Source organism: Podarcis erhardii, assembly GCF_964252035.2.
Source record: "Podarcis erhardii genome assembly, chromosome: 14".
Classification (NCBI taxonomy): Eukaryota; Metazoa; Chordata; class Lepidosauria; order Squamata; family Lacertidae; genus Podarcis; species Podarcis erhardii.
Window position 1 is genome coordinate 25,228,601 of NC_138503.1, and position 27,995 is coordinate 25,256,595.

The window sequence follows — 27,995 nt, forward strand, 5'->3', positions numbered from 1 at the left end:
AAGATTGGAAAAAGTTTAAAGTTTATTTATAGAAATACGGTAAAATTAATGAGTGTTAGAAAAATGTTGGAATGAAATTATATGGCTTTAGTAGAAGTGTTATAAGGAGTTAAGCATAAATAAGTATTATAGTATTAATGGAAAATAAGGTTAAAATAAGTTAAGATATTTATATGACAGAAAATAGTGAAAGATGGAAAGGAATTGCTGAAACAATTAATAGAAGTGGAATACAAAAAGGGAGGTGAGAGGAAGTTGATGAAACAAGGGAATGAAAGATAAGGCATTGAAATGGTATGATGATTTTTTTAAAATTGTTTTTGTTCTGTTTTGTTTAGTTTAATGCATTAATGTTGTGTGGTGTATTGTTTATTATATTGTATTGTTTTTTCTTTCTTTTGTTTTTTCTTCTTTTTTCTCCTTTTCTTTTTCTTCTTGTTTGTAAGGTTTAAAAGCAATAAATATTCTTTTTTAAAAAATGAAATGGCAAAACTAACTGGGAAGCTTAGGAATCAAGAAGACACGAAATTTAAAAAAAGAATGGGAAATGTTTATAATGTATATATATAAAATCATTGTGAACAAGTCAAAACATTAGCAGGATCTTAAACACACTTGTGGGATGCGGGTGGCGCTATGGTGTAAACCACTGAGCCTTGGGCTTGCCGATCGGAAGGTCGGCAGTTCGAATCCCCACGACAGGGTGAGCTCCCTTTGCTTGGACCCAGCTCCTGCCAACCTAGCAGTTTTAAAGCATGTCAAAGTGCAAGTAGATAAATGAGTACCACTCCAGCAGGAAGGTAAACTGCGTTTCCGTGCGCTGCTCTGGTTTGCCAGAAGTGGCTTAGTCATGCTGGCCACATGACCTGGAAAAATTGTCTGTGGACAAACATTGGCTCCCTCGGCCAGTAAAGCGAGACGAGTGCTGCAACCCCAGAGTCATTTGCGACTGGACTTAACTGTCAGGGGTCCTTTACCTTTTCAAAACACACTTGTAATGTAATAGAACGTATAGATAACCTAGGAAGATGAAAAATTGGAGAAGTATTGATATGTAGCTGAAAATAGAATCAATAGGACCCATGGAAGGGATGGGGGTAAGTCAGGAGCTTCAGAGTAATCTCGATAATTAGATTGGGAATTGTTTTTGTTGTATGTTCATATTTTGGAAAATCAAATAGAAATTCTTTTTTGTTTTTTTTAAAGGAACAGGGTGCTGGACTGGATGGGCCATTGGCCTGATCCAAGAGGACTCTTCTACTGTTCTTCTGTCCTATCCCATTCCAGTTTGGCAAGTACCAAATCTCAGACCCTCCTAGTGTCCCTATTTTCCAGGGGTGGTCCTGAATTTACAGAAGCCATCTCGGTTTCTGATTTGATCCCTGAATGTCCCGCTTTTCCTTAGGATGTCCCTATTTTCTTTGGAGAAATGTAGGAGGGCATGAATCTCTCCCTGACCACTGAGACTCTTCCCTTCTGATTTATATCTATTTTCACAATTGCACCTCTAAGGGTGTACCTTTTAGTTAGGGCAAGTAAGGAGCAGTCCCTCTTCTGGATACCTGCACAAGAAACTGCTCTGCTTCCTAATTGGAAGGAAGAAGGTGGTGCTTTGTGCCAAAATGCAGCAGACAGTCTGCTGCATCAATGGCTACTCTGGAGTCACAACAGTCTTTAATTACGTGATTGATTTCTCATGGCACAGTCTGAGAACTACATTTTTACACATTGCTCCATCCGTATCTCGACTAGCAGCTTCCCCTTCAACTTGATGGAGTGCTCCTCCCTCCTTGGTCTAATCAGGACCACACGCTCCATCACAGAATAATAGGAAAGTGGAAGAGCTCTCTTCATTTTATCCTCTACTCAGCCTAAGACAAGACTGACAGCAACATCTAAGGCAGAGGTGGAGAGACTCTAACTTCTGTCCTCCCTCCCTGACTATTCGCCAAACCCATCCCTGACCGGGAAGTGCCCACAGCAGATATCCACCCAACCCTTTTCTCCAGAATGGCAGAATATAAGAAAAGCTCTGCTGGCTTAGGGAAGAGAACTGTCTACTCCAGCATTCCTTTTCCATGGTGGCCGACCAGATGCCCCAGTGGGAAGCTTGCAAGCAGGACCCGAGCACAACAGCAGCTCTCTCCTTTTGGGATTGCCAGCAACTGGTGTTCAGAAGTCATCTTGAATTAGATTGACAAATGGTCTCAATCAGCACAAGACACTTTCCTATGTCCCCAAACAGCCTTTCCCATGGGAGTTCAAGTCCACAAGAACATAAGAGCCCAGCTGGATCCAAAGGCCCACCTATCTAATCCAGCCTCCTATTCTCACAATGGCCAATCAGTTGCCCCAATTCGAAACCTACAAGCAGCATCTGAGCATTTAAAGGACATTTGGAGCATGTGGCTTCCCCCGAGGAATGCTGGGAACTGTAATTGATGTGTTGCAGAGCTGCAATTCCCAGCATCCTTAGCAGTTTCCAGTGTTCTTTGGGGGAAGCAATGCTATTTAAATGTATCGTGTGTATGGTGGCACCGTAAAGGCACCATACATTTAATGCACACTTAAAGAACGTGGATCTGAAATTATTATTCCGTATTGAGAGAATTGCACTCAGTACCTGCCGTGGGGCACTGGTGTCTCCTCTTACTTCAGACATTCCCTTCAAAACAAACACCAAGGCTGGGTCCTGCAAGTGTAGAGTAGGTACACAGAGAAGGGGAGAACCATCGCAAAGGGGGAGAACCATGTCACATGCACTAGGGCAGAAAAAGGATAAGTGCAATGAATGGTTATTGCCTCTCTGCTAGATATACCTGAGGGATGTTCGTGGCACTGTGGTCTAAACCACTGAGCCTCTTGGGCTTGCCGATCGGAAGGTTGGCAGTTTGAATCCATGCCATGGGGTGAGCTCCTGTTGCTCTATCCCAGCTCTTGCCAACCTAGCAGTTCGAAAGCACACCAGTGCGAGTAGATAAATAGGTACCGCTGTGGTGGGAAGGTAAACGACATTTCCATGCGCTCTGACACCCCTCATGGTGTCCCGTTGTGCCAGAAGCAGTTTAGTCCTGCTGGCCACATGACCTGGAAAGCCATCTGTGGACAAACGGTGGCTCCCTTGGCCTGAAAAGTGAGATGAGCACCGCAACCCCACAATCGCCTTTGACTGGACGCAACTGTCAAGGGGTCATTTACCTTTTACCTACACCTGAGCATGATGCCTAACACTTTCCAGCTTTGCCAACAATGCCATTGTTGTCAATGGGGTGTGGTGAATCCATGTCTCCCACTTTAAACTTCCAACATTTCTCAAGTGCTAAACCTGGAGCTTTTCAGTACTTCTTCCATGAAACCAGCCCTTGTACAAGTCCCTATCTCAAGATGCAGAGATGTAGCTCAGTGGCAGAGCATCTCCTTTGCACACAGAAGGTCTCGGGTTCAATCCCTGGGGTCTCTAGGTTGGCCTGGTGGGATAGACCCCTGCCTGAAACCCTGGAGAACTACCGCCAATCAGCGTAGGCAATGCTGAACTAGAGGAGCAACTGTATCTTTCATAGAACCAGAAAACTGTGGAGTTGGAAGGGACCCCAGTCTTCATGTAGTCCAACCTCCTGCAATGGAGGAATCACAGCTAAGAAAACCCTAACAGATGGGCATCCAAGCTGTGTTTAAAAGCCTCCTGCGAAGGAGAGTCTACCACCTTCCCAGCTCATCTGCTCTACTGTTCGTACCATCAGAAATTATTCCTCAAGTTTTGTTGGAATCTCTTTTCTTGTCACATGAATCCATTGGTTTGGATCCTCCCCTCTGGAGCAACACAAAACAAGCTTGCACCTTCTTCCACATGACAGCCCTTCAGACATTTAAAAGACGGCTATTGCGTCATCTCTTAGTCTTCTCTTCTCCAGGCTAGGCATACCCAACTCCCTCAACTGTTCCTCATAAGGCTTGGTTTCCAGACCCTTGATCATCTTGGTTGCCTTCCTCTGCAACCAAGTTCTAGTTTGCCAATATCATTCTTAAATTGTGGTGCCCAGAACTGAGCACAGTACTCAGTGGGGTCTGATATAAGACAATATAATGGTACTATTACTTCCCTTAAACTGGACTATTACTTCAGTTGATGCAGCCCAGAATTGCATTAGCATTTCTTGCTGCAGAATCACACTAGTGACTCATGTTAAGCTTGTTGTCTACTAAAATTGTTGTCTACTACTGTAATTCGCTCTATGCGGGGCTGCCCTTGAAGCTGTCCCAGAAACTCCAGCGGGTACAGAATGCTGCAGCGAGGCTCCTCACGGGGTCTCTGCCATGGGAGCATATTCACCCAGTGCTTTTCAAGCTGCACTGGCTCCCGGTGGAGTACAGGGTCAGATTTAAGGTGCTGCTTTTGACCTTTAAAGCCCTTCACGGCCTAGGAACCTCGTACCTACGGGACCGCCTCTCCCGGTATGCCCCACGGAGAGCCTCAAGGTCCATAAATAGCAACACCCTAGTAGTCCCGGGCCCTAAGGAAGTTAGATTGGCTTCAACCAGAGCCAGGGCCTTTTCAGCTCTAGCCCCGACCTGGTGGAACGCTCTGTCTCCTGAGACCAGGGCCCTGCAGGATCTGATTTCTTTCCGCAGGGCCTGTAAGACAGAGTTGTTCCGCCTGGCCTTTGGCTTGGAGCCAATTTGATTCCCTCCCTCCCTCCCCCTCTCTCTCTCTTTCTTTTCCTTCTCCTCCTGCGATGAGGCTACATTTTAATATTTTAATGTTCCATTATTTTAATGTTGTATTTTATTTTTGTTTTTAAGTTGTAATCATTCATGTTGTTTTTATTATTGTTTGTAAGCCGCTCTGAGCCTGGCCTTGGCTGGGGAGGGCGGGGTATAAATAAAAAATTATTATTATTATTATTATTATTATTATTATTATTATTATTATTAAAACCCCCTAGATCAGGGGTAGGCAACCTAAGGCCCAGGGGCCGGATGCAGCCCAATCGCCTTCTAAATCTAGCCTGCAGACGGTCCAGGAATCAGCGTGACATGAGCAGAATGTGTCCTTTTATTTAAAATGCATCTCTGGATTACTTGTGGGGCATAGGAATTTGTTCATCCCCCCCACAAAAAATATAGTCCTGCCCACCACACAGTCTGAGGGATGGTGGACCGGCCCATGGCTGAAAAAGGTTGCTGACCCCTGCTCTAGATCCTTTTCACATATACTACAGGCAAACCAGGTGTCTTCCTTCCTATATTTGGGCATCTGATTATTCCTGCCTAACTGTACAATCTTACACTTGTCCCCATTGAAATGTCATATGTTAGTTTTGGCCAGTGGCGTAGCGTGGGTTGTCAGCACCCGGGGCAAGGCAAGTAATTTGCGCCCCCTAACCCGTGGATTTGCGCCCCCTACCCCTACCCCTAACCCCCAGATGTTGCACCCAGTGCGGCCGGCCCCCCCTGCACCCCCCACGCTACGCCACTGGTTTTGGCTCAGTTCTCCAATTTGTTAGGGTCATCTTGAATCTTGATTCTGTCTTCTGAGGTACAGTATTAGCTACCCCTCTCAATTTGGTGTCCTATGCAAATCCTCTTCAATTCCTTAATCCAAGTCATTTATAAAACTGTTGAACAACACCATGTCCAGGACAGAACCTTGCAGCACCCCACTTGTCACGTCCCCCCCGCCCGGATGACAGGGAGTTCTTGGTGAGTACTCTTTGGGTTTGGTTAGTCAACTCCCTACAAATCCACCTAACAATAACATTGTCCAGCTTCTCCGCAAGGATATCGCGGGGGACTTTGCCAAAAGCCTTATTGAAATAAAGATGCGCTACATCTACAACATCTCCCTGATCCACTAAGCTTGTAACTATCGAAATAAGGCATGAGGTTCTCCTGTGTCCCAGAGGAGAGACCAGAGCTCAGTGGTGGAGCATCTGCTTTGCACACAGAAGATCCTAGGTTCAACCCAGGGGCATCTTCAGGTGGGGCTGGGAATTTTCCCTTCTGCCGGTTAGGGCAGACAGCACGGAGCTAGATGGACTTGGTATCCAAGGCGGCTTTCTCATTTCCCGTTTCTCTCTCCCCCCCCCCCAACTTCCAGCCGGTCCACGCCCCCCTCTCCTCTCCCGCTTTCCAGATCTCCCCAAGACCCACATCGATTGACTCCTTAACCCCCCAACCCCCCAACAACTGCAGCTGATAAGCCCGACCCCACCCTCGAACCTCACCCCGCGCTGGCTGGTACAGGGGTTGGGGGCTCGGTCCGCGAGAGGCTAGAGCGAAAGCGCTCCCCCCTCGCTACTCAGAGCTCCAGCAGCCGAGGCAGCGCGCGCGGAGACAAAGAAACTCCGGAGTCCCCCCCTCGCCCAGCCCACCCACACGCTCCTTCTCTTGCAGCCCCCCTTCCACTCCATTGCGCCCCCTTCCTCATCCTCCTTCCCCAGAGAAAAACCATCCTTTGTAACCGCACTCCCCCCCCCCGCAGAGGTTTCCCTTCTCCTTTGTAAACCCCCCGCCAGCATCATTTCGCATCGATCCCTCTTTTTGGAAAGCCACCCCCGAGCTAAAAAGTGTCACCTACCTTACAAGCCCCCCTCCGCCACGCCCCCCTGCCCGAACCAAATCAGAGCTTGATTTCCCACCCTACCCCACCCGGCTACTCCAGCCCGGGTCCAAGCCCCCTGCTTCTCCCAAACTGTTTCCCCTTAGCCCCCCCCCCAATCGCGCCCCCCCACAACAAGAGCCACCTGGATCAGAGCGCAAGGACGCGCGGGGGAATCGAACCCGGCTCCATTGTTTCTTTTTTTACCCGATTTCCAGCTCGATCTCGGAGATGTCCGCGAAGATCAGGATCCCCACCAGCAGCGTGAGCAGAGCCAGCGTCCAGCCCCGGCAGGGCAGCGGCGGCGGCGACGGCATGGCTCCGGGGCGCAGGGAGAGAGAGAGAGAGACCGGCGGGGCTCGGCTGGGCTGCAGCCGCCGGGGCGCCTCCTCTGCCGGTCCAGAGGCGAAGAAGGTCCCGAGCGCAGGAGTTTGGAGATCTCCCGAAAGAGAGACCCCACTCCCACCCCTTACACACACCGCTGCCTACAAGTTGAGTGCTCCCTCTTCTCTCGGGGGTCACCGCCTACTGCATCCCCAGGCTGGGAAGCTGGGCTTTCATCCTCGCGAAAGGGACCTGCCAGGACAGAGCCGCCTCCTCCTCCTCTCCAAGATTTCTTGACACTGAGAGGGGAGAGAATGAGTGAGAGAAAGAAAGAAAGAAAGAGAGAGAGAGATAAGCCTCCCCTCCTTCCCTCTCTTTCTCCTCCCCCTCTCCAATCCTCCCTCCTCATCTACAGCCTTCGCAAAGTTTCTTTCTCTCTCTCTCTCTCTCTCTCTTACACACACACACACACACACACACACACACACACACACACACAATCCCCCTCCAGTCCCAAGAAACAAAATACATCTGTCAGATAGACATCTCACAATGCCAGCAGTAGTAAGAACCGTTTAGAGAGCACTTGTCAGAAATCCACTTTCTTGTCACCCTTACAACCTGGTAAGGTAGGCCAGCGTTTTCATCTCTGTCCCTCTCCTTTGAAGAGTGGAGTTTCCATGCCCGGGAGATTGAGGCTTCAAAGGTGTGACTTCTCTAAGGACAGCTGAGTGGTGGGGGTGTTAGCATCTAGACCAGAAGTAGCCAATGTGATGTATTTTAGATGACTCCCATTATTCATGCTGGCTGGAGCTGATGGTAGTCCAGCAGTCAGGGCCCTTCCAGCGATACGATACAATAAACATTATTGTCATTGTCCCATACAGAACAACAAAATTGAAAAATCTACATAGGACATTCAAAAACCAACAAGCCTGCTATCCCAGCTATCCCAACCTGATTAGCCCCCTGAAAACTCTGATACCCTATTTTAAAATACAATATACTCCCATAGAGACTCCTTAAAGGTAAAGGTAAAGGGACCCCTGACCATTAGGTCCAGACGTGACCAACTCTGGGGTTGCGGCGCTCATCTCGCTTTATTGGCCAAGGGAGCCGGCGTACAGCTTCCGGGTCATGTGGCCAGCATGACTAAGCCGCTTCTGGCGAACCAGAGCAGCGCATGGAAACGCCATTTACCTTCCCGCTGGAGCGGTACCTATTTATCTACTTGCACTTTGATGTGCTTACGAACTGCTAGGTTGGCAGGAGCAGGGACCAAGCAACGGGAGCTCACCCTGTCGCGGGGATTCGAACCACTGACCTTCTGATCAGCAAGTCCTAGACTCTGTGGTTTAACCCACAGTGCCACCCGCGTCCCTAGACGTTCCTTACATTGTGTTTAAAACCAAAATCGCATTTGGGTACAAATTGTTTCTCAGGTGGCTAGTCCTAGTCTTTATAACCCTGTACCTTCTTCCAGAAGGCAGAAGCTGAAAGAGATCATTTCTGGGGTGCGCACTATCCTGCACTATCTCTGTAGCTTTCTTATGACACCTGGAAGCATAGATTTGATCCAAGGTGGGACGAGTGCACCCAATTATTCTCTCTACAGTCTTTACAACCCTGGGCAGCATTGTTTTTTCCCTGACCATGCAGCGGATGTGTTTATTGAACGTTCATCCTGATTTGTTTGCAAGGCGAGTAGACAGCCTTGGTTACTTAATGAGCATTCACAGAAAGATAAGAACATAAGAAGAGCCTGCTGGATCAGGCCAATGGCCCATCTAGTCCAGCATGCTGTTCTCACAGTGTCCACCCAGATGCCTGTAGGTAACCCACAAGCAAGACCCAAGCACAAGAGCACTCTCTCCCCCTGTGGTTTCCTACAACTGCGATTCAGAAGCATTGTTGCCACCGATTGTGAAGGCAGTGCATAGCCATCCTGGCCAGTAATCATTGATAGGCTTCTCCTCCATTAATTTTTCAGTCCCCCTTTGAGGCCATCCTATTTGGTGGCCATTGCCACCTCTTGTGGCAGTGAGTTCCATTGTTTAACAATGCGCTGCATGAAGAAGGACTTCCTTTTATTTCATTGGCAGAGGGTGGGGTGTTGGTGCTTTGTTGACGCTGTGCCAAAGCAAGTGCTATCCTTATACATTCTCTAGTGCCCTTCCCCTTGTCACTTTCCTTATGGAAGAAAGCTCAGTCTTTGGGGGAGGTCGGTTTGTTTCACCAGAGTTTCAGATTAGCTTTCATTGTGCAGCCTGTATTTGCTTGTGTGTGGCTCAATCCCATCCGAAAATCATGACAGCCTGGAAGTGCCCTTAGATTAAATTGGTACGAAATAAGATAGTTTATCGCCCTGGATTTTGACTCTCGTAGCCATTATGTTACATCAGTTCTCACTTATTTCATTTCTGTGTGTGGTTATTTCAACGGCATTATATCATATATTAATACCTTTTATAACTATACTTTTTTAAAAAAAGCAACCCACAAAATAAGCACTTTGTTAAAACGGTGCCAACAGACGAGACAGGAAAGTCAAAGTGTTTTAAAATCCTCCACAAATTGCACAAAAACACCTGTTCACCCAAGTGCTGTTACGTTTAATAATGAGTTTAACAAGGCAGGTGAAACAGTGCAAATTAACAGATCATTTAAAAAGAAAAAAGGGGGTAGAGAGCTATAATGGCTCAGACTGGGACAGAAATAGTAAAGATGTGCTGAGATAGGGACAATAGGTTCAAGTACCTACTATTTCCTTGCACATGAAAACCATGCTTCTCCCAAAAGATGGAAAAGTAACACAATGGCCACCTGTACCACCCATGGCTCAATTCTTTATGCATGCAAAAGTTCACTCTTAGCTCAGTCGGTAGAGCATGAGACCCTTAATCTCAAGGTCATGGGTTTGAGCCCCATGGGTGAAAGATTCCAGTGTTGTAGGAGCTTGGATTAGAATATTCTTGTGGTCTCTTCCAACTTTACAGATCTATGATTCTGTGATTCTGCAAGTCTGAAAACACAAGAAGGCAAAAGTTGGGTGCCAGTGTCTTGTGGATGCCCCATAAAAAGTGAGTGGCAATGCCACAGGAAACACACAAGCGCCCTGCGACTTTGGTATAAACATTTTATTTAGTATTACAAACTAGGGGTGTGCCCAATGTTTGTCCCACGTTTTTCACGGCCATTCCCCATCAACGAATGAGAAAAGAGATCACAATGGAAAATCATCAAAGGGGGGAGAAATTGTTCAGTGAAATTCTCATGGGGAAAAGTGCAGGATTTTTGTTAAGAATGTCAGAAGAGCCCAGATGGATTAGCCAGTCGCTCGTCTAGTCCAGAATCCTGTTCTGACAGTAATCATTGAGATGCCTATGCGAAGCTTACCTTACTTTTGAGGTGACCAAGAAGAGTTTGTGAGTGTTTTTCATTCTACAGATACAGTATTTTTCACTCTATAAGACGCACCAGACCACAAGATGCACCTAGTTTTTGGAGAAGGAAAACAAGAAAAAAAATATTCTGAATCTCAGAAGCCAGAACAACAAGAGGGATCGCTGCGCAGTGAAAGCAGCAATCCCTCTTACTGTTCTGGCTTCTGGGATAGCTGTGCAGCCTGCATTCGCTCCATAAGACGCACACACATTTCCCCTTACTTTTTAGGAGGGAAAAAGTGAGTCTTATAGAGCAAAAAATACGGTAATTGACTGGTTGTGTGTCTTCTGCAGCCTTCCCGGGTGCTCACACTTTGCAGAATCACAGAATTGTAGAGTTGGAAGGGAGGACAAGGTTAATCAAGTCCAACTCCTTGCAGTGCAGGAATCTTTTGCCTACTGTGGGGCTCCATCACAGCCCAGGGGGATGCGTTGTGAATAGCTCATCCCATGATTTGTTTTTGGGTTTTTTTAGTTCAGGAAGTGTGAGTGGCCAGGGATGCTGCACCATGCTGGAAAAATGTTTATTGAAAAGAAACCAAACACCCCCACACCCCGACTTTGACCAAGTCACAAAGTGAGATAATCTCAAATCTCCACACCCACTGATATTCTAAATGTATTCTAAAGTGCCCTGAGAAGTGAAGCAGAACAATGAAAGCCTCTTTTGCCAGGGTAGAAGAAAAATGTGACCATATTACATTTGCTCCTAATTTAGAAATGGTGTTATTTTATTGCTAAACCCTTTCAATTTGAATTGTTGGTGGACTGTGCAATTTTGAATTTAATGGGATGAAGAGTTTTTGATTGATTTGCTGATATGCTGATTGCAGGCTTAAGTTCGGAAATGAATTGTTAATGATTGGGTAGAAATAAGATCATACATTGGCTTTGTACTATTGGCTTCTCTGTATTTCAGCTTGCGCTGACAGAGTATTTAGCTGTTAACTTGGATTCTTAGGATTTTTATTGCAAAGCTTCGGTATTTTCCATTGCACAGTCTCTTGAATGTATCGAAGTTAGATGTTTTAATGGGCCGACTGAAATGTTGATTCAGTGCTTATATTTTGCTGATATGTTCAGAATTGTTCAGGAATCATCATGGAATGCTGTGGCAAATTCAGGCTGAGCAGTTAAAACAGATTTGGCCTCTTGCACAACAAAGCCACTTCCAAAAGGAGACTTCTTCCTGTAAAAAAAGTGATGAGGGAATGCTTGGTAAAGTGTAGGTTGGTGCTTGACAAAACATTTTCTACATCCACACCATACATTGAAAGTACTATGATACCCCCTCAGACAGTCACGCCATTCCTCAGATAATCCTGGGAGCAGTAGTTCATTAAAGGTTGCTTCCAACTCTACAGTTCCATGATTCTATGAAGGGCAATGAGAGTTGTTGTTGTTGTTGTTGTTTAGTCATTTAGTTGTGTCCGACTCTTCGTGACCCCATGGACCAGAGCACGCCAGGCACTCCTGTCTTCCACTGCCTCCCGCAGTTTGGTCAAACTCATGCTGGTAGCTTCGAGAACACTGCCCAGCCATCTTGTCCTCTGTCGTCCCCTTCTCCTTGTGCCCTCCATCTTTCCCAGCATGAGGGTCTTTTCCAGGGAGTCTTCTCTTCTCATGAGGTGGCCAAAGTATTGGAGCCTCAGCTTCAGGATCTGTCCTTCCAGTAATATAATAATAATAATAATAATTTATTATTTATACCCCGCCCATCTGGCTGAGTTTCCCCAGCCACTCTGGGCGGCTCCCAATCAGTATTAAAAACAATACAGCATTACATATTAAAAACATCCCTGAACAGGGCTGCCTTAAGATGTCTTCTGAACGTCAGGTAATTCTTTATCTCTTTGACATCTGATGGGAGGGCGTTCCACAGGGCGGGCGCCACTACCGAGAAGGCCCTCTGTCTGGTTCCCTGTAGCCTCACTTCTCGCAATGAGGGAACCGCCAGAAGGCCCTCGGCGCTGGATCTCAGTGTCCGGGCTGAACGATGGGGGTGGAGACGCTCCTTCAGGTATACAGGACCGAGGCCGTTTAGGGCTTTAAAGGTCAGCACCAACACTTTGAATTGTGCTCGGAAACGTACTGGGAGCCAATGCAGATCTCTCAGAACCGGTGTTATGTGGTCCCGGCGGCCACTCCCAGTCACCAGTCTAGCTGCCGCATTCTGGATTAATTGCAGTTTCCGGGTCACCTTCAAAGGTAGCCCCACGTAGAGCGCATTGCAGTAGTCCAAGCGTGAGATAACTAGAGCATGCACCACTCTGGCGAGACAGTCCGCGGGGAGGTAGGGTCTTAGCCTGCGTACCAGGTGGAGCTGGTAGGCAGCTGCCCTGGACACAGAGTTAATCTGCGCCTCCATGGACAGCTGTGAGTCCAAAATGACTCCCAGGCTGCGCACCTGGTCCTTCAGGGGCACAGTTACCCCATTCAGGACCAGGGAATCCTCCACACCTGCCCGCCTCCTGTCCCCCAAAAACAGTACTTCTGTCTTGTCAGGATTCAACCTCAATCTGTTAGCCGCCATCCAACCTCCAACCGCCTCCAGGCACTCACACAGGACCTTCACCGCCTTCACTGGTTCTGATTTAAAGGAGAGGTAGAGCTGGGTGTCATCTGCATACTGATGAACACCCAGTCCAAACCCCCTGATGATCTCTCCCAGCGGCTTCATATAGATATTAAAAAGCATGGGGGAGAGGACAGAACCCTGAGGCACCCCACAAGTGAGAGCCCAGGGGTCTGAACATTCATCCCCCACCACCACCTTCTGGACACGGCCCAGGAGGAAGGAGCGGAACCACTGTATAACAGTGCCCCCAGCTCCCAGCCCCTCTAGACGGTCCAGAAGGATGTTATGGTCGATGGTGTCAAAGGCCGCTGAGAGATCCAGCAGAACTAGGAAACAGCTCTCACCTTTGTCCCTAGCCCGCCGGAGATCATCAACCAGCGCGACCAAGGCAGTTTCAGTCCCATGGTGAGGCCTGAATCCCGATTGGAAGGGATCCAAATGGTCCGTTTCCTCCAGGCGTGCTTGGAGTTGTTCAGCAACCACCCGCTCAATCACCTTGCCCAAGAATGGCAGATTTGAGACTGGGCGATAGTTGGCCAAATTGGCCGGGTCTAAAGATGTTTTTTTAAGAAGCGGTTTAATGACCGCCTCTTTCAGCGGGTCTGGGAAGGCTCCCTCACAGAGGGAAGCGTTCACCACCCCGCAGAGCCCATCGCCCAGCCCTTCCCGGCTCGCTTTTATCAGCCAGGATGGGCAAGGATCAAGGAGACAGGTGGTCGGTTTCACTCGTCCAAGCAGCCTGTCCACATCCTCGGAGGTAACAGATTGGAATTGATCCCATGTAACAGGACCAGACAGAACTCTAGCACTCTCCCGCCCTGGCCCTGCTCCCACGGTGGAGTCTACCTCCTTCTGAATCTGAGCGATTTTATCTGCAAAAAACTTTGCAAAAGCATTGCAGGAGATCTTGGGGTCCCTACCAGGCCCCGTTGGTACAGGTGGTTCTGATAGATTGCGAACCACCTGAAAAAGTCTCCTGCTGCTGTTTTCTGCAGATGCAATGGAGGCGGTGAAGAAGGCCCTCTTCGCCGTCGCCACTGCCACTTGGTAGGCTCGACGTTGAGCTCTAACCCGTGTCCGGTCTGATTCAGAATGAGTTTTCCGCCACCGGCGCTCTAGCCGTCTCAACGATTGTTTCATCACCCTCAGCTCCGGGGAAAACCACGGGGCTGTCCGGGCTCCATGCAATCGGAGAGGGCGCTTCGGAGCCAGACAGTCAATAGCCCTGGTTAACTCCGCATTCCAGCGGGCCACCAGGGAATCAGCTGAAAGGCCATCAACTTGGGATAGAGCATCCCCTACCACTCTCTGGAAGCCAACTGGATCCATTAAGTGGCGGGGGCGGACCATCCGAATCGGTCCCACCTCCCTGCGGAGGGGAAGGGTTGCGGAGAAGTCCAGTTGCACCAGGAAGTGATCTGACCATGGCACTTCTTTTGTTTCACTTTTAGTTAATGTCAGATCACCAGCATCCGTAGAGGTAAACACCAAGTCTAAGGCATGTCCGTGGCTATGAGTTGGGCCAGACTTATTCAGGGACAGCCCCATGGAGGCCATGCTTTCCACGAAGTCCCGAGCGGCCCCTTGTAAGGTCGTGTCGGCATGGATGTTAAAATCCCCCAGGACAACCAAGCTAGGTGTCTCCAGGAGCATATCCGCCACGACCTGAAGCAGCTCGGGCAGGGAATCCTTGGTGCAGCGGGGAGGTCGGTACACCAGTAGGAATCCTGTACTGCCCCTATTGCCCAACTTCCAGAACATGCACTCAGAAAACTGGGTCTTCCCAATAGGACGCCTGGTGCAGACTAATGACTTCCTAAAAATCACTGCAACCCCCCCTCCCCGCCCACATGACCTGGGTTGCTGTGCGTAAGAGAAACCCGGTGGGCAAGCAGCGGCAAGGACAGGCCCATCTGCTTCATCCAACCAAGTCTCTGTTACACATGCCAGATCAAATCCTCCATCCATGATCAAGTCATGGATGGCAGTGGTCTTATGAATCATTGACCTGGCATTGCACAGCAACACTTTCAGGTCATGTGGGTATCCCTTGCTGATTCTAGTATCCATCCGGTCAGGACCAGACCCGGAGGCAGGAACAGTCCTCAGACAACGACTAAACCTGCCTCCTCTGTAATGACATGGTCTGGTCTTAGCGTAACTCCTCCTCCTACCCGTGAGCACTCAGGGCTGATTTCCTTCAGAATGGAGAGGTTTGATCTTCTTGCAGTCCACGGGACTCTCAAGAGTCTCCTCCAGCACCATAATTCAAAGGCATCAATTCTTTGGCGATCAGCCTTCTTTATGGTCCAGCTCTCACTTCCATACATCACTACTGGGAAAACCATAGCTTTAACTATACGGACCTTTGTTGGCAAGGTGATGTCTCTGCTTTTTAAGATGCTGTCTAGGTTTGTCAATGAGAGTTGTTAGGCGACCCCTATTCCCCCCCCCCCACAGAGCTACAGTTCTCAGAGTTCCCTGTTGTGTGGTTGTTTTATTTTTCTGATTAATGTTCATTTTTTCACATCACACATAAAACACCACAAGTCACAACGCATTAACTAAATTGCTTAAAAATATCAAATCTAATTCTTTCAGTTCACTCCAAAAAATCTTTCCACTTATTACCATGAGATGTCGGAGGGTGATAAACACAACCTTCTTGATGCATATAATCCCAAAATGGTTGCCACACATTAGAGAAAAGATGGAGGTTAGAATTCCCTTTGTCACATGAATCTGGCATGCCAGCTTTTCAGCCAGGGCCATTGTCCATGCTCTGGAGCACCATGCTTCAACATTCAAGTCCAAGGCAGTGCACCATCATCACATGAATATTTCCCTATCTGCTGCCACAAGGAGAAACATGAACAGTTCTTTATGAGCAACTGGTGGAGCAGTCATGTCCTTTATTCCAAATAAAGCAAGTTGGAGGGAAGGCTGTAGCTCCAGTAATAATAATAATAATAATAATAATAATAATAATAATAATAATAATAATTTATTATTTATACCCCACCCATCTGGCTGGGTTTCCCCAGCTACTCTGGGCGGCTTCCAACAAAACACTAAAATACAGTAACCTATTAAACATTAAAAGCTTCCCTAAACAGGGATGCCTTCAGATGTCTTCTAAAAGTTTGGTAGTTATTTTTCTCTTTGACGTCTGGTGGGAGGGCGGGTGCCACTACTGAGATGGCCCTCTGCCTGGTTCCCTGTAACTTGGCTTCTCACAGTGAGGGAACCGCCAGAAGGCCCTCGGAGCTGGACCTCAGTGTCCAGGCAGAACGATGGAGGTGGAGATGCTCCTTCAGGTATACTGGACCGAGGCCGTTTAGGGCTTTAAAGGTCAGCACCAACACTATGAATTGTGCTCAGAATATTAAACTCAATTCTTTAAATACGAGAACCCAAAATGGGTAAACAGATTTGCAAAACCACCACATATGTCTGTAGGATCCAGTCTCTCCATATCCCCTCCAACAGGTTGATGTTGCCCCTGGTATCATGTGGGATATTCACAAGGGGGAAAATGCCACCTATGTAAGAGTTTCAAAGAAGATTCCCTTAACTGGGCCAAAACTGTTTTAAAATGTGTTTTCCCTGCAAAGCAGGTTTCATTACTTGAAGGTCCGTTTCCCAGGGAATTTTGTGGACATAAGATGGCCAGATTCTACCTCCATTAATATTTTATCTATAGTTGATACTACACCCTTTGATGTAGCAGAAACATTGACCATAATTTATTCTAAAGAGGTCAACTCTCTGTCCGCTTGAATGGTTTTAACAGAAATAAAAACAATGGATTAAAATTAAACCACAACCACATTACATTGGGAATTTTAGCTAAAATCTGTTATTTACGAAGTGGGGAACCATGTGCATTAAAATCCCTGCGTCTATATAGACCTGCTTGTTCCCCCTCTTCCCAATCCATCATATCTCCAGCTTCACAAAACCTGGGGTGGTATTTAAGTGGAATCAGCGGGGAGATTGCAGGAATGGCTTTCTTGTGTATTGTTTGCCAAACACTTAATGTACTGAGTAAAAAAATGGGTTTTCCATTTTGTGAATTGATTTTTGAGTAATAGTAAGAAAGGGAAATACCCTAAACTTCCGATCTTCCAAGCCTATATCAATCCGTGGTTTTCCTCGTGGACCTTGAATCAAAGAGAGACCAAGTTCCTGACTTGGAATGCCTTATAATATATAAGCAAATGGGGCACTCTCAGATCTCCCTTGTTGACATTATTATACAATATACTGCTGCATAACTGGACTTTCTTTCCCCTATGAATGACTTTACTCAATGATCTCTGCTGAGTTTAAGATGTTTAGGCATGATAGTCATTGGCAGAACTTGAAGCAGATAGAGAAACTTTGGGAGGATCAACATCTTTAATAATAATAATAATAATAATAATAATAATAATAATAATAATACCCCGCCCATCTAGCTGGGTTTCCCCAGCCACTCTGGGTGACTCCCAACAGAATATTAAAAACAGGATAAAACATCAAACATTAAAAACTTCCCTAAACAGGGCTGCCTTCAGATGTCTTCTGGGAAGAGGGATTGATGGTTAAACCACTCTGGGACTTGTAATTTTCTGTTGAGAATGAGGGGTCTCCTGGCAACTCACAGCACCCTTAACAAACTACAGTTCCCATGATGATTATTTTTTGGGGGGGAGAGCCATGACTGTTTAAAGTGATACCACAGTACTTTAAATGTATGGTGGAACCTCCTTGAAAACAAATCCGAATGAATGCTCAATAATCTGAAAGCAAACATAGATGCATCTTCTCCTTTATTCAGGGTGGGAGAGTGAAGTGAGGTGGTGGCGAAGAGGAGGAGACAGAGGGAAGGATTTAGCTGGCTGGTCACACAAGAGGTTCATTTCTTCCAGTCCTGTCATCTGTGAGCTGATCATCAAACATTCAAGTGGGAGAGGTGAGCCGAGGCCAAGCTATCCTCCCACAATCCCTGTCTCCGTCCAAATGAGCTAAAGGTTGCCAAAGTTAACAGTGAGCTATCTGGCAGCAGGACCTGCCCTCTCCACAAAGTGGAAAGCAGCAGCGGTGTCAGGGAGAGAGATTGTCACTGTCTTGTCGCTCCTTGCCTATCTAAAAAGCACGCACTTTAAACTTCCGCGGGAGGTACCATTAAGCCAAATATGTGTCTGTGTGTCCTGAATTTGCCTAAATTAGAGGATGCCAGCTTGCTGTCGGCCAGATTTCCTCCTTCCCCTTTTTGCATTAGATCATGAGATTAAATGTTGTTACGGAAATTACGGGGGAGGGGGCATATCTTTAAAGTTACATATTACAAATGTTATGCCTGAATGTATCCTTCCAACTTGACAGCTCAGGGAAGTTACCTAGCTTTAAAATAAAATAAAATCATCTCCTTTCCCAGTTTCCTCCATTCCAAAGCTATTTTCCCCTTGAAAAAGGACTCCAAGACGTTCCCAGAGGTGAAAATTGCTGGGCTCATTGTTAGCCAAAGGAAGCCAAATCTCATCACCTGAGTCGCCTCAGGTTCCAGACATGCAAAGGAACTTCTATTGTACTTTTGGGTGGTGGGTACTTAAGACATATTTGTCTATGCTAATCTTATACCTGAGTCTTGCCCCGCCATGTCTGCTTATGCTAATCTTGTACCAAGGACTTGTCTGGACATGTTTGCCAAGGTTAACCCCTCCCCTTCAAACTGTATTCTGGGATGTGGTGGGAAAGTTTTAAAAGTCTTTGTCACCCCATCCTCGGGGTTCAAATTTGCTCTTTGAACCTATTGCACAATAAACTTTGGTCTACAGCTATTTGCTCCGGTTGGCTGGACTCCTTCCTTTATTCCGCAGGGACCCGCGGGCTCTGCCCCATGAGCTGGGTGACTGAGCAGCCTCACACCTAGATTTTTCCTTAACAATGTGCTTGAAACCATTTCTTCTTTCCATGGGAGACGGATGTGTGATGTTCAGCATGGTTACAAGCAAAGGGAAAATGCCAGAGAGGAGTTGGAGGGACAAAAACAAACTTTTGGCCAGTTGGATGATTACCACTAAGTCCCCTACTCTCTTGTGTAGGGCAGCTTTTGTTAACTTCTTAAATTTCCTGCACAGTTCTCCAATTTTTAGAATCTGAATTCGGGATGAGACAGAGCAGTAACACCTTCCCCACAAGAAAGTGTATATTTGAAGCACCTGGTGGGGTGTAGTAGTAGCAGCTGTCCTGCCATTTTGTATGTTATTTCACTAATATGTGATTTTTTTTTTTTTTAAAATGCACATTTAACTGTATGGATTTCTTCCTTGCTTGGAGAACTGAACTGTAAACTTTGGGGAAGTGTGAATCTCAAAGGATGGCTGTGTTTCAGTTCACACATTGCTTCCGAAAGTGTGAATTAGATAGGTTCACCTCTAAATGCACACTAAGTCAACTATCTCCCCCATCCTTAGCTGTGTGACTCTGCAACAGTCTTGTCCTTCCTTACTTTCCAGTGCAGCTGGGGATCCTTTGAGCAGACTGTGTCTAAAAAAAAGTGTTCCTTTGGAAATGTCAGAGGCATTGAGAGCATTTGAGGCAGAGGCCCAGAGACTCCAATTTGCATAAAAGTTGCAAATGCTAATCTATACATGGAGATACACATCTATAGACTTCAAACCAAGCCTTATGAGGAGTGGTTGAGGGAGTTGGGTATGTTTAGCCTAGAGAAGAGGAGACTGAGAGGAGATATGATAAGCATATTCAAATATCTAAAGAGCATTCACAAGGAAGATGATGAAGAAGAGAAGAGTTTGGATTTGATATCCTGCTTTATCAACTACCAGAAGGAGTCTCAAAGCGGCTAACATTCTCCTTTCCCTTCCTCCCCCACAACAAACACTCTGTGAGGTGAGTGAAGCTGAGAGACTTCAGACAAGTGTGACTAGCCCAAGGTCACCCAGCAGCTGCATGTAGAGGAGCGGGGAAGCGAACCCGGTTCCCCAGATTACGAGTCCACCGCTCTTTACCACTACACCACGCTGGTGGAGCAAGCTTGTTTTCTCCTCCCCTGGAAGCTAGGAGCTGAACCAATGGATTCTAATAACAACAAAGGAGATTCTGGCAAAACATCAGGAAGACCTTTCTGGCCCAAAGAGCTGTTCCACAGTGAAATGGACTGCCTTGGAAGGAGGTGGACACTCCTTCATTGGAGGTTTTTAAGCAGAGGTTGAATGGCCATCTGGCCATATGCTTTAGCTATGATTCCTGCATTTCAGGGGTTGGACTGGATGATCCTAGGGGGTCTCTGCCAACTCTGCAATTCTGTTTCTATGAAATGTCACAGGAGGCAAGCCAACAAATTCCCCTCTCCACATTCATTTGTGGTGCAAATGAATTAAAGAACCCACATACCTGTAGGTTCTTTAATTCATTTGCGCCCCAAGCTTGGTCACCCCAAATCACTCCTTCAATTCATTTACCTCCCATTTAATCGATCAGCAGATCCTGCTCAAGTTAATTCCATTCTTTCATTTCCCTCAAATCACCTCTGGTTGTAGTAATCTTAAATTAATTTATTTTCACAAATTAATATCTTCTCCAGGAACTCAGTTCACCCCTCAGTTCAATCTCCTCCTTCATCACCCACCCCAAAGTATCCAGGGTACTCAGAAAAAGGCTGCCCAGAAGTACTGGGGGCAATCCTAGTCCCCACAGAACCACCCCTAGCGAGACCCCTTGGAATTGGCAATCTTTCTCTCCCTCTCACTGATTAAGCCTGTGAACAATCTTATCCTGGCTCCAGAAATCACTTTCATTGGCTGTGGTCACCTACTGCCCTGTACAGGTAAGTAGGAGGAGAATTTGCCTTCCTCTGCACATTCTGTTAACCAATAGTCCAATCCTATGCATGCTTTCTCTGAAGTAACCTCCAACTAAATGCAGTGGGGGATCTGGTCCCATGCAAACCTAAAACGGTAAACGTAAAGGACCCCTGGACAGTTAAGTGCAGTCAAAGGCAACTATGGGGTGCAGCACTCATCTCTTTTTCAGGCTGAAGGAGCCAGCATTTGTCCACAGACAGCTTTCTGGGTCATGTGGCCAGCATGACTAAACTGCTACTGGTGCAACTGAACACCATGACAGAAGCCAGAGCGCATGGAAATGCCGTTTACCTTCCCGCCACAGTGGTACCTATTTATCCACTTGCACTGGCGGGCTTTCGAAGTGCTGGGTTGGCAAGGAGCTGGGACAGAGCAACAGGAGCTCACTCCGTTGCGGGGATTTGAACCGCCGGCCTTCCAATCAGCAAGCCAAGAGGCTCAGTGGTTTAGACTACAGTGCCACCCATGTCTCTACAAATGTGCAGTATGCTGGTAGGGTGGAATTCAGGGAGATGCACAGCAGGGGGCACCAGAGTCAATGAGAGGCAGAGCCAATCAATTTGAGGTTTGACTCCACCCACTCCCTGCTGAGTTCTAGAAGGGCAACACTTGGGATTAAGAAAGGGAAGGACTTAATTATGCATTTTATAACTGCAGCTCCTCTTGCTGTTGCTAGGCACTGCAGGACACTGAATGCAAATTTATATGCTATGCTCATGTTTGGGACTTAATCGTGATTGAAGGGTTGAAAAGGTACAAGAAAGAAGATAACACAGAATCTTAGAATGGTTGAGTTGGAAGGGAACCCAAGAGTCATTTAGTCCAACCTCCTGCAATGTAGGAATCACAGCTTAAGAATCCCTGACAGATGCCCCCGTCCCCCAACAGATGGCCCCCTATTTAAGTGAATCTACAAAATGTCTTACAAAATGTGGTCCACTTTGGTAAATTTTTGGGAGAAGGCAATAGAAACGATTAATGTGATTATACGGAAAAACCTTAAATTTGCAGAGGAAAATATCCTTTTGAATTATATTCCCAATACATGGAATCTAACTAAGGGATAGTATGAATGGATTCTCCGTGCCCTTAAAGGTAAAGGGACCCCTGACCATTACGTCCAGTTGCAGCCGATTCTGGGGTTGTGGTGCTCATCTCGCTTTATTGGCTGAGGGAGCCGGCGTACAGCTTCCGGGTCATGTGGCCAGCATGACTAAGCCACTTCTGGTGAACCAGAGCAGTGCACGGAAACACTGTTTACCTTCCTGCTGGAGCAGTACCTGTTTATCTACTTGTACTTTGATGTGCTTTGGAACTGCTAGGTTGGCAGGAACAGGGACCGAGCAACGGGAGCTCACCCCGTTGCGGGGATTCGAACCACCGACCTTCTGATCAGCAAGTCCTAGGCTCTGTGGTTTAACTCACAGCACCACCCTTGTCCCTCCATGCCCTTACTAGGGCAAAAAAGACTGGCATTGATGAACTGGAAGAATAAAAATATGGCTCCCTTCAACGGGCAGATAGAAGATATGCATAAATTTGCAACACATGAACAAGTTGGGTATAAATCTAGACTTGCCATGGACAAATTCAACAATATCTGGAAATCATTTGTATAAACACTGTATTAGGTAAAGTTTAGAATAAGTACAATAACAATCTTGCAAGTTTATAAGTTTGAAAAAGATTCTAAAGAGGATGGGACAGCCACGATATGAGAGTTGCTCTGTCCCAGCTTCTGCCAACCTAGCAGCTTGAAAGCACACCAGTACAAGTAGACAAATAGGTATTGCTGTGGTAGGAAGATAAATGGCCTTTCTGTGTGTTCTGGTTTCCGTCACGGTGTTCTGTTGTGCCAGAAGTGGTTCAGTCATGCTGGCCACATGAGCTGGAAAGCTGACTGCAAACGAACACCGGCTCCCTCAGCCTGAAAGCAAGATGAGCGCCACAATCCCATAGTAGTCTTTGACTTGAACTTAACCATCCAGAGGTCCTTTACCTTTACCCTCGGACCAGAGCTTTGGGGCAGATGTCAGGACCTTCAAATGTGGCAGGGCTGGCTGACCACACTTTGCAGTAATGCACATTGCCATTTAAAGGTGGTGCATGTATCTCTGAGACCATTAAAGTACCAAGTTTAAAAATATCTAACTGCCCTTCCAGATCCAATTAAGTCCAGTGCCACCTAGTGACTTGACTGCAATGGCATTTTCCCTGCAGAAGGAAAATCACCGCATTTAAAAGTCTCTACTTTGAAGCAGGCAATGATACCATTAAGGACCAAAGTAGCAGTTCACCGAAGAGACAGAGACAAGGTAACCAAACCAAACAGAGACTCCCCTTGGCAGGGCACACAAGAAGCATTTGTGTAGCTAAGGGTCTTGTCAGGTTCTCTCCTGCCTCTCCTGGCCTTTGAATCAGCTTTAATAAATCTATCGTCAACCTTGGTCAATGCAAACCCATTTTTGCAGTGCGGTTTGGGACAGTTGGGTGTGGTGCGTTGGATGTGATGAGCAGGCCTGGCTGATGATGGCAGCAGCTGGGTTCTGCTGCAGGATCCCATGGTGTTGCTTTCTGCAAACAACTTTCAGTCAAACCTTCAAATCTTCAGGCCTTTTTTTTTTTTTTTGCAAATCCCCAAAAATCTCTCTAGGGGCAGAAAAGAACTTCTCTCCTGGAGAAATTCGTTAGAAGGATTCAGTAATGCTAATCTGAGCAAAGCCCTCCATCTTCTTTTGGGAATGCTCTTGACAATAAGATAGCCCCTGCCTAGGAATCTGACCAATGCCACAACTCTTGCAGGATGAACCTTCTCTCCCCTGCCTGCACCATTGCATGGATATGTCCTGAGCAATTCCACTCGCCTGCCAGAAGTGCAAAACGAGCAGGAAGCCCAAGACTTTTGTCACTAATCTGTTTCCACAAAGGGCAGACATTTATCTAAAGATTGCATTTTTAAAAAACACATCCTTAGCAAGGCTTGTGAGAAAACAGGCAAGCTTATGCAGAAGACTGTTGAATTTAAACAGAATGCTAATCCTTAAATCTGGGGCACAGAATGTCTTGGGCCATTGCGTACTGAAGGGCAAACTATAAAAATAGTTAATTGTTGTAAGTCAGTGTAACCCAAAAACGGGGAATCAGTTTCTCATCTCTGAGCCCACACCCTCCTCCAAGGCTGACATCTGACCTCCTTGTCATGTTCCCAACCCGTTTTTCTTCATGGATGTCACAAAGTGTTAATTGATCCTGTGAGAATTCCAGGACATGTGCTTCAATGAGCTAAAAAAACAGGATTCCATTATGTAACATAGGAGGAATGTAGGAAGCTGTCTTATACTCAGATCATGGGTCCATCTAGCACAGTGCCTTTTACACTGACTGGCAGCAGCCCTCCAGGGTGGCAGCAGGGGACAGTCTGGAGATGCTGACGATCGGAGCTGGGACTTTCTGCCTGCAATGAGTTGCTCTACTATGGAGCCACAACCTTCCCCTGTAAATGAGATGATGTTTCATGGTTATATATACACTGATGATGCAAAATCACTGACTGCGAGGAAGCAATTCTATGCCACCATTGTCTGCAGAATGAAATATTGTAATGACATATGATGCTCCAACTGCGTGGCATGATTCAAATATTTAACTGAAGATGCACGAGAAGATTTTGTTATGTGCCACTAGGCTCTCTGAGCAGTTAGTTGTACCAGACGTGCCTGCATTGTACCCTGGGTACAGTTTCCTTGCAATGAGGGTCAGCAGAGATACACCCTGAGCATAAAGGTAAAAGGTAAATAACCCCTGGACGGTTAAGTCCAGTTAAAGGCGACTATGGGGTTGCGGCGCTCATCTCGCCTTCAGGCAGAGGGAGCTGGCGTTTGTCCACAGACAGCTTTCCGGGTCATGTGGCCATCATGACTAAACTGCTACTGCTGCAACTGAACACTGTGACAGAAGCCAGAGCGCACGGAAATGCCGTTTACCTTCCCGCCACAGTGGTAACTGTTTATCTACTTGCACTGGCATGCTTTCGAACTGCTAGGTTGGCAGGAGCTGGGACAGAGCAACGGGAGCTCACCCCATCATGGGGATTCGAACTGCTGACTTCTGTTCGGCAAGCCCAAGAGGTTCAGTGGTTTAGACCACAGCGCCACCCGCTGAGCATAAGGTGGAGGGGCTCACAGCATTGACACTCCCATAGATCTTTCTTATCCTTTAGGTTTACAGTTAAACTCCAAAGTCCAGCACAGATCAGCATATAGAGCAAGATATGCCCCTGCCTCTCCAGCCTCCAACATTCAGCTTCCACCTCTCACACACAGTAATGCTGGCTATCCTTATTTTACGTAGGATCATGTGGCCTCCACCAGGTGAGAGGGTTTGGGGAAGATGCCTACTCAATTTCCTGGAGAGCAGCATCACTCAGCTCATTCTTTTAGATGCAGGAGGAGCAGTTAACTGGCCATCTGAAACCATGACCTAGACAAAGGGATCAGTTTGACATGGACACTAGTTTCCCTGATGTTGATGATTTTTTAACATCAACTTTGTTGGACTGGTCATGTTGTGCGGATGCCTGATTATCGTCTTCCAAAGCAACTACTCTATTCTGAACTTAAAAATGGAAAGCATAATGCCGGTGGTCAGCAAAAGAGGTTTAAAGACTCTCTCAAGGCAAATCTAAAAAAATGTAGTATAAACACTGACAACTGGGAAACTGGTCTGCGAGTGCTCCAATTGGAGAACAGCCTTTACCAAAAGTGTCATGGGCTTTGAAGATGCTCAAACTCAGAATGAAAGGGATAAATGTGCTAAGAGGAAGGCACATTTGGCAAACCCTCACCATGATCAACTCCTGCCCAGAAACCTATGTCCCCACTATGGAAGGATGTGTGAATCCATAACTGGTCTCTACAGTCACTTATGGACCTACTGTTAAAACCATGTTTATGGAAGATAATCTTACTCAGCTACGAGTGGTCGCCTAAGAAGACACTTCCCTCTTCTACATTATAGCCTCACAGATACAGGGTCAAAAGAACTGGAAGAGACCCAGGATATCATCCAGACAGATACCCCCCAACCCCACATAACACTATGTAAGGATGCTGAAGATGGGGAGCTTGATTATGCAGGAGTTTCAAGGAAAGGCAACACCTACTATTAGGTAAAGAATAAAGAGTTGGGACATTGAAAATCATCTGGACCAACCCAAAAGCAGGGTCTGCAGTGCAGGAACTTGCAACAGTAACATCTCTGATAGGCACCCACCCAGCACCTGATTAAATGCAGCAGCTAGACTGGTGGCTGGGAGTGGCCGCCAGGACCACATAACACCGGTCCTGAGAGATCTGCATTGGTTCCCAGTATGTTTCCGAGCACAGTTCAAAGTGTTGGTGCTGACCTTTAAAGCCCTAAACGGCCCCCGTCCTGTATACCCGAAGGAGTGTCTCCACCCCCATCGTTCAGCCCGGATACTGAGATCCAGCACCGAGGGCCTTCTGGCGGTTCCCTCATTGCGAGAAGTGAGGTTACAGGGCACCAGACAGAGGGCCTTCTTGGTAGTGGCGCCCACCCTGTGGAACGCCCTCCCTTCAGATGTGAAGGAAATAAGCAGCTATATTCTCTTTAAAAGACATCTGAAGGCAGCCCTGTTTAGGGAAGTTTTTAATATTTAATGCTGTATTGTTTTTAACACTTGATTGGAAGCCGCCCAGAGTGGCTGGGGAAACTCAGCCAGATGGGTGGGGTATAAATAATAAATTATTATTATTATTATTATTATTATTATTATTAAATGCCTCCATCACAGGAGAACTCGCTATCTTCTGTGGCTGACTTCCCCACATCCAAATAGCTTCACCATTAGGAGGTTTGTCTGAGGACGACTCCTGATAACCTGTTGATTCAGCATCCATACTATTGGGGTTAACCTTTGACAGAGCCTTTTCAGTGGTGGCTCCTCATTTTTGGAATGAGCAAAGAATGAACCCAGAGTGGAACTAGGGGTGAAATTTTCTGAAGATCTCAATGTCAAGTTAATCTGCACAGATTCCATACACCCACATACCCCAATCTCGCAGTTGTATTAAAAATATGAACAATTCTAGCATATTATATGCATTATTCTATGTGTTATTATACACATAATATTCTATGCATTGTTATACATATGTGCATATGCACTCTGGCTTACACTCAGCACACAGATACCTACAACAACATATATAACTATGAAAATACATATGTGCCTCCCTCAGAATCAGCCATGTAGGGAAGGTTCTGTTCTTTAGCCTGTAGCTAAAGGAAAGGAAGATGTGGGTGGCGCTGTGGGTAAAACCTCAGCACCTAGAACTTGCCGATCGTCAGGTCGGCGGTTCGAATCCCCACGGTGGGGTGCGCTCCCGTTGCTCGGTCCCAGCGCCTGCCAACCTAGCAGTTCAAAAGCACATCAAAGTGCAAGTAGATAAATAGGAACCGCTTACTAGCGGGAAGGTAAACGGCGTTTCCATGTGCTGCGCTGGCTCGCCAGATGCAGCTTGTCACGCTGGCCACGTGACCCGGAAGTGTCTGTGGACAGCGCTGGCCCCCGGCCTCTTAAGCGAGATGGACGTGCAACCCCAGAGTCGGACACGACTGGCCCGTACGGGCAGGGGTACCTTTAGCTTTTTAAAGAAAAGGAAAACAAGAAACTACAAGCTGCTGCCTGTCAGTGTGAACAATATTGAGTTATGTGGATACAAAATCTGATGCAGTCAAAGGCAGCCTCCAATTCTCCTAACATATCCACTGTCGGGAATTGGGAGCCAACAGCCATCACATCATCTAGGAGGAACCTTGCACAAAAAGATAGAACAAAATTGAATTATACAAAAAAAGATAAGAATCAATCAGTAGGGAATAAGACTCTACTTCTCAGGCACTAGGAGAGAATTACAAATGAAAGGGGGGGGGTGTTAACCCACTTATTTTAGAAAATGCACCAATTTTCCTTTCGTTGGGGAAAAGGAGAAATTAAGCAGGCTGTATAAACAGCCAATTGACTTCCATTTGGGATGAATGCACAATGACAATAATCACCTGTTTTCCCTTCTTTCTCCCAATGTAGCATGTTGCAAAATAGGATGCTCCTCTTTGGATAGCCAAAGGTTTTTATTTTTATGTGTGTCTATTCTGCATCG

The 27,995-nt window shown here is 46.6% G+C and overlaps 1 protein-coding gene across 1 annotated transcript in view; it reads right to left on the reverse strand.

Annotated features, from left to right (window-relative positions):
* ST8SIA2 (ST8 alpha-N-acetyl-neuraminide alpha-2,8-sialyltransferase 2) overlaps window positions 1-7,276 on the reverse strand; it is a 30,048-nt gene extending 22,772 nt beyond the window's left edge. Inside the window, exon 1 of the mRNA XM_081839186.1 lies at window positions 6,806-7,276. Within this exon, the coding sequence (XP_081695312.1) occupies window positions 6,806-6,915 (110 nt within the window). The 5' untranslated portion in view covers window positions 6,916-7,276. The remainder of the gene's footprint in view (window positions 1-6,805) is intronic.
* Window positions 7,277-27,995: the final 20,719 nt, after the last annotated feature.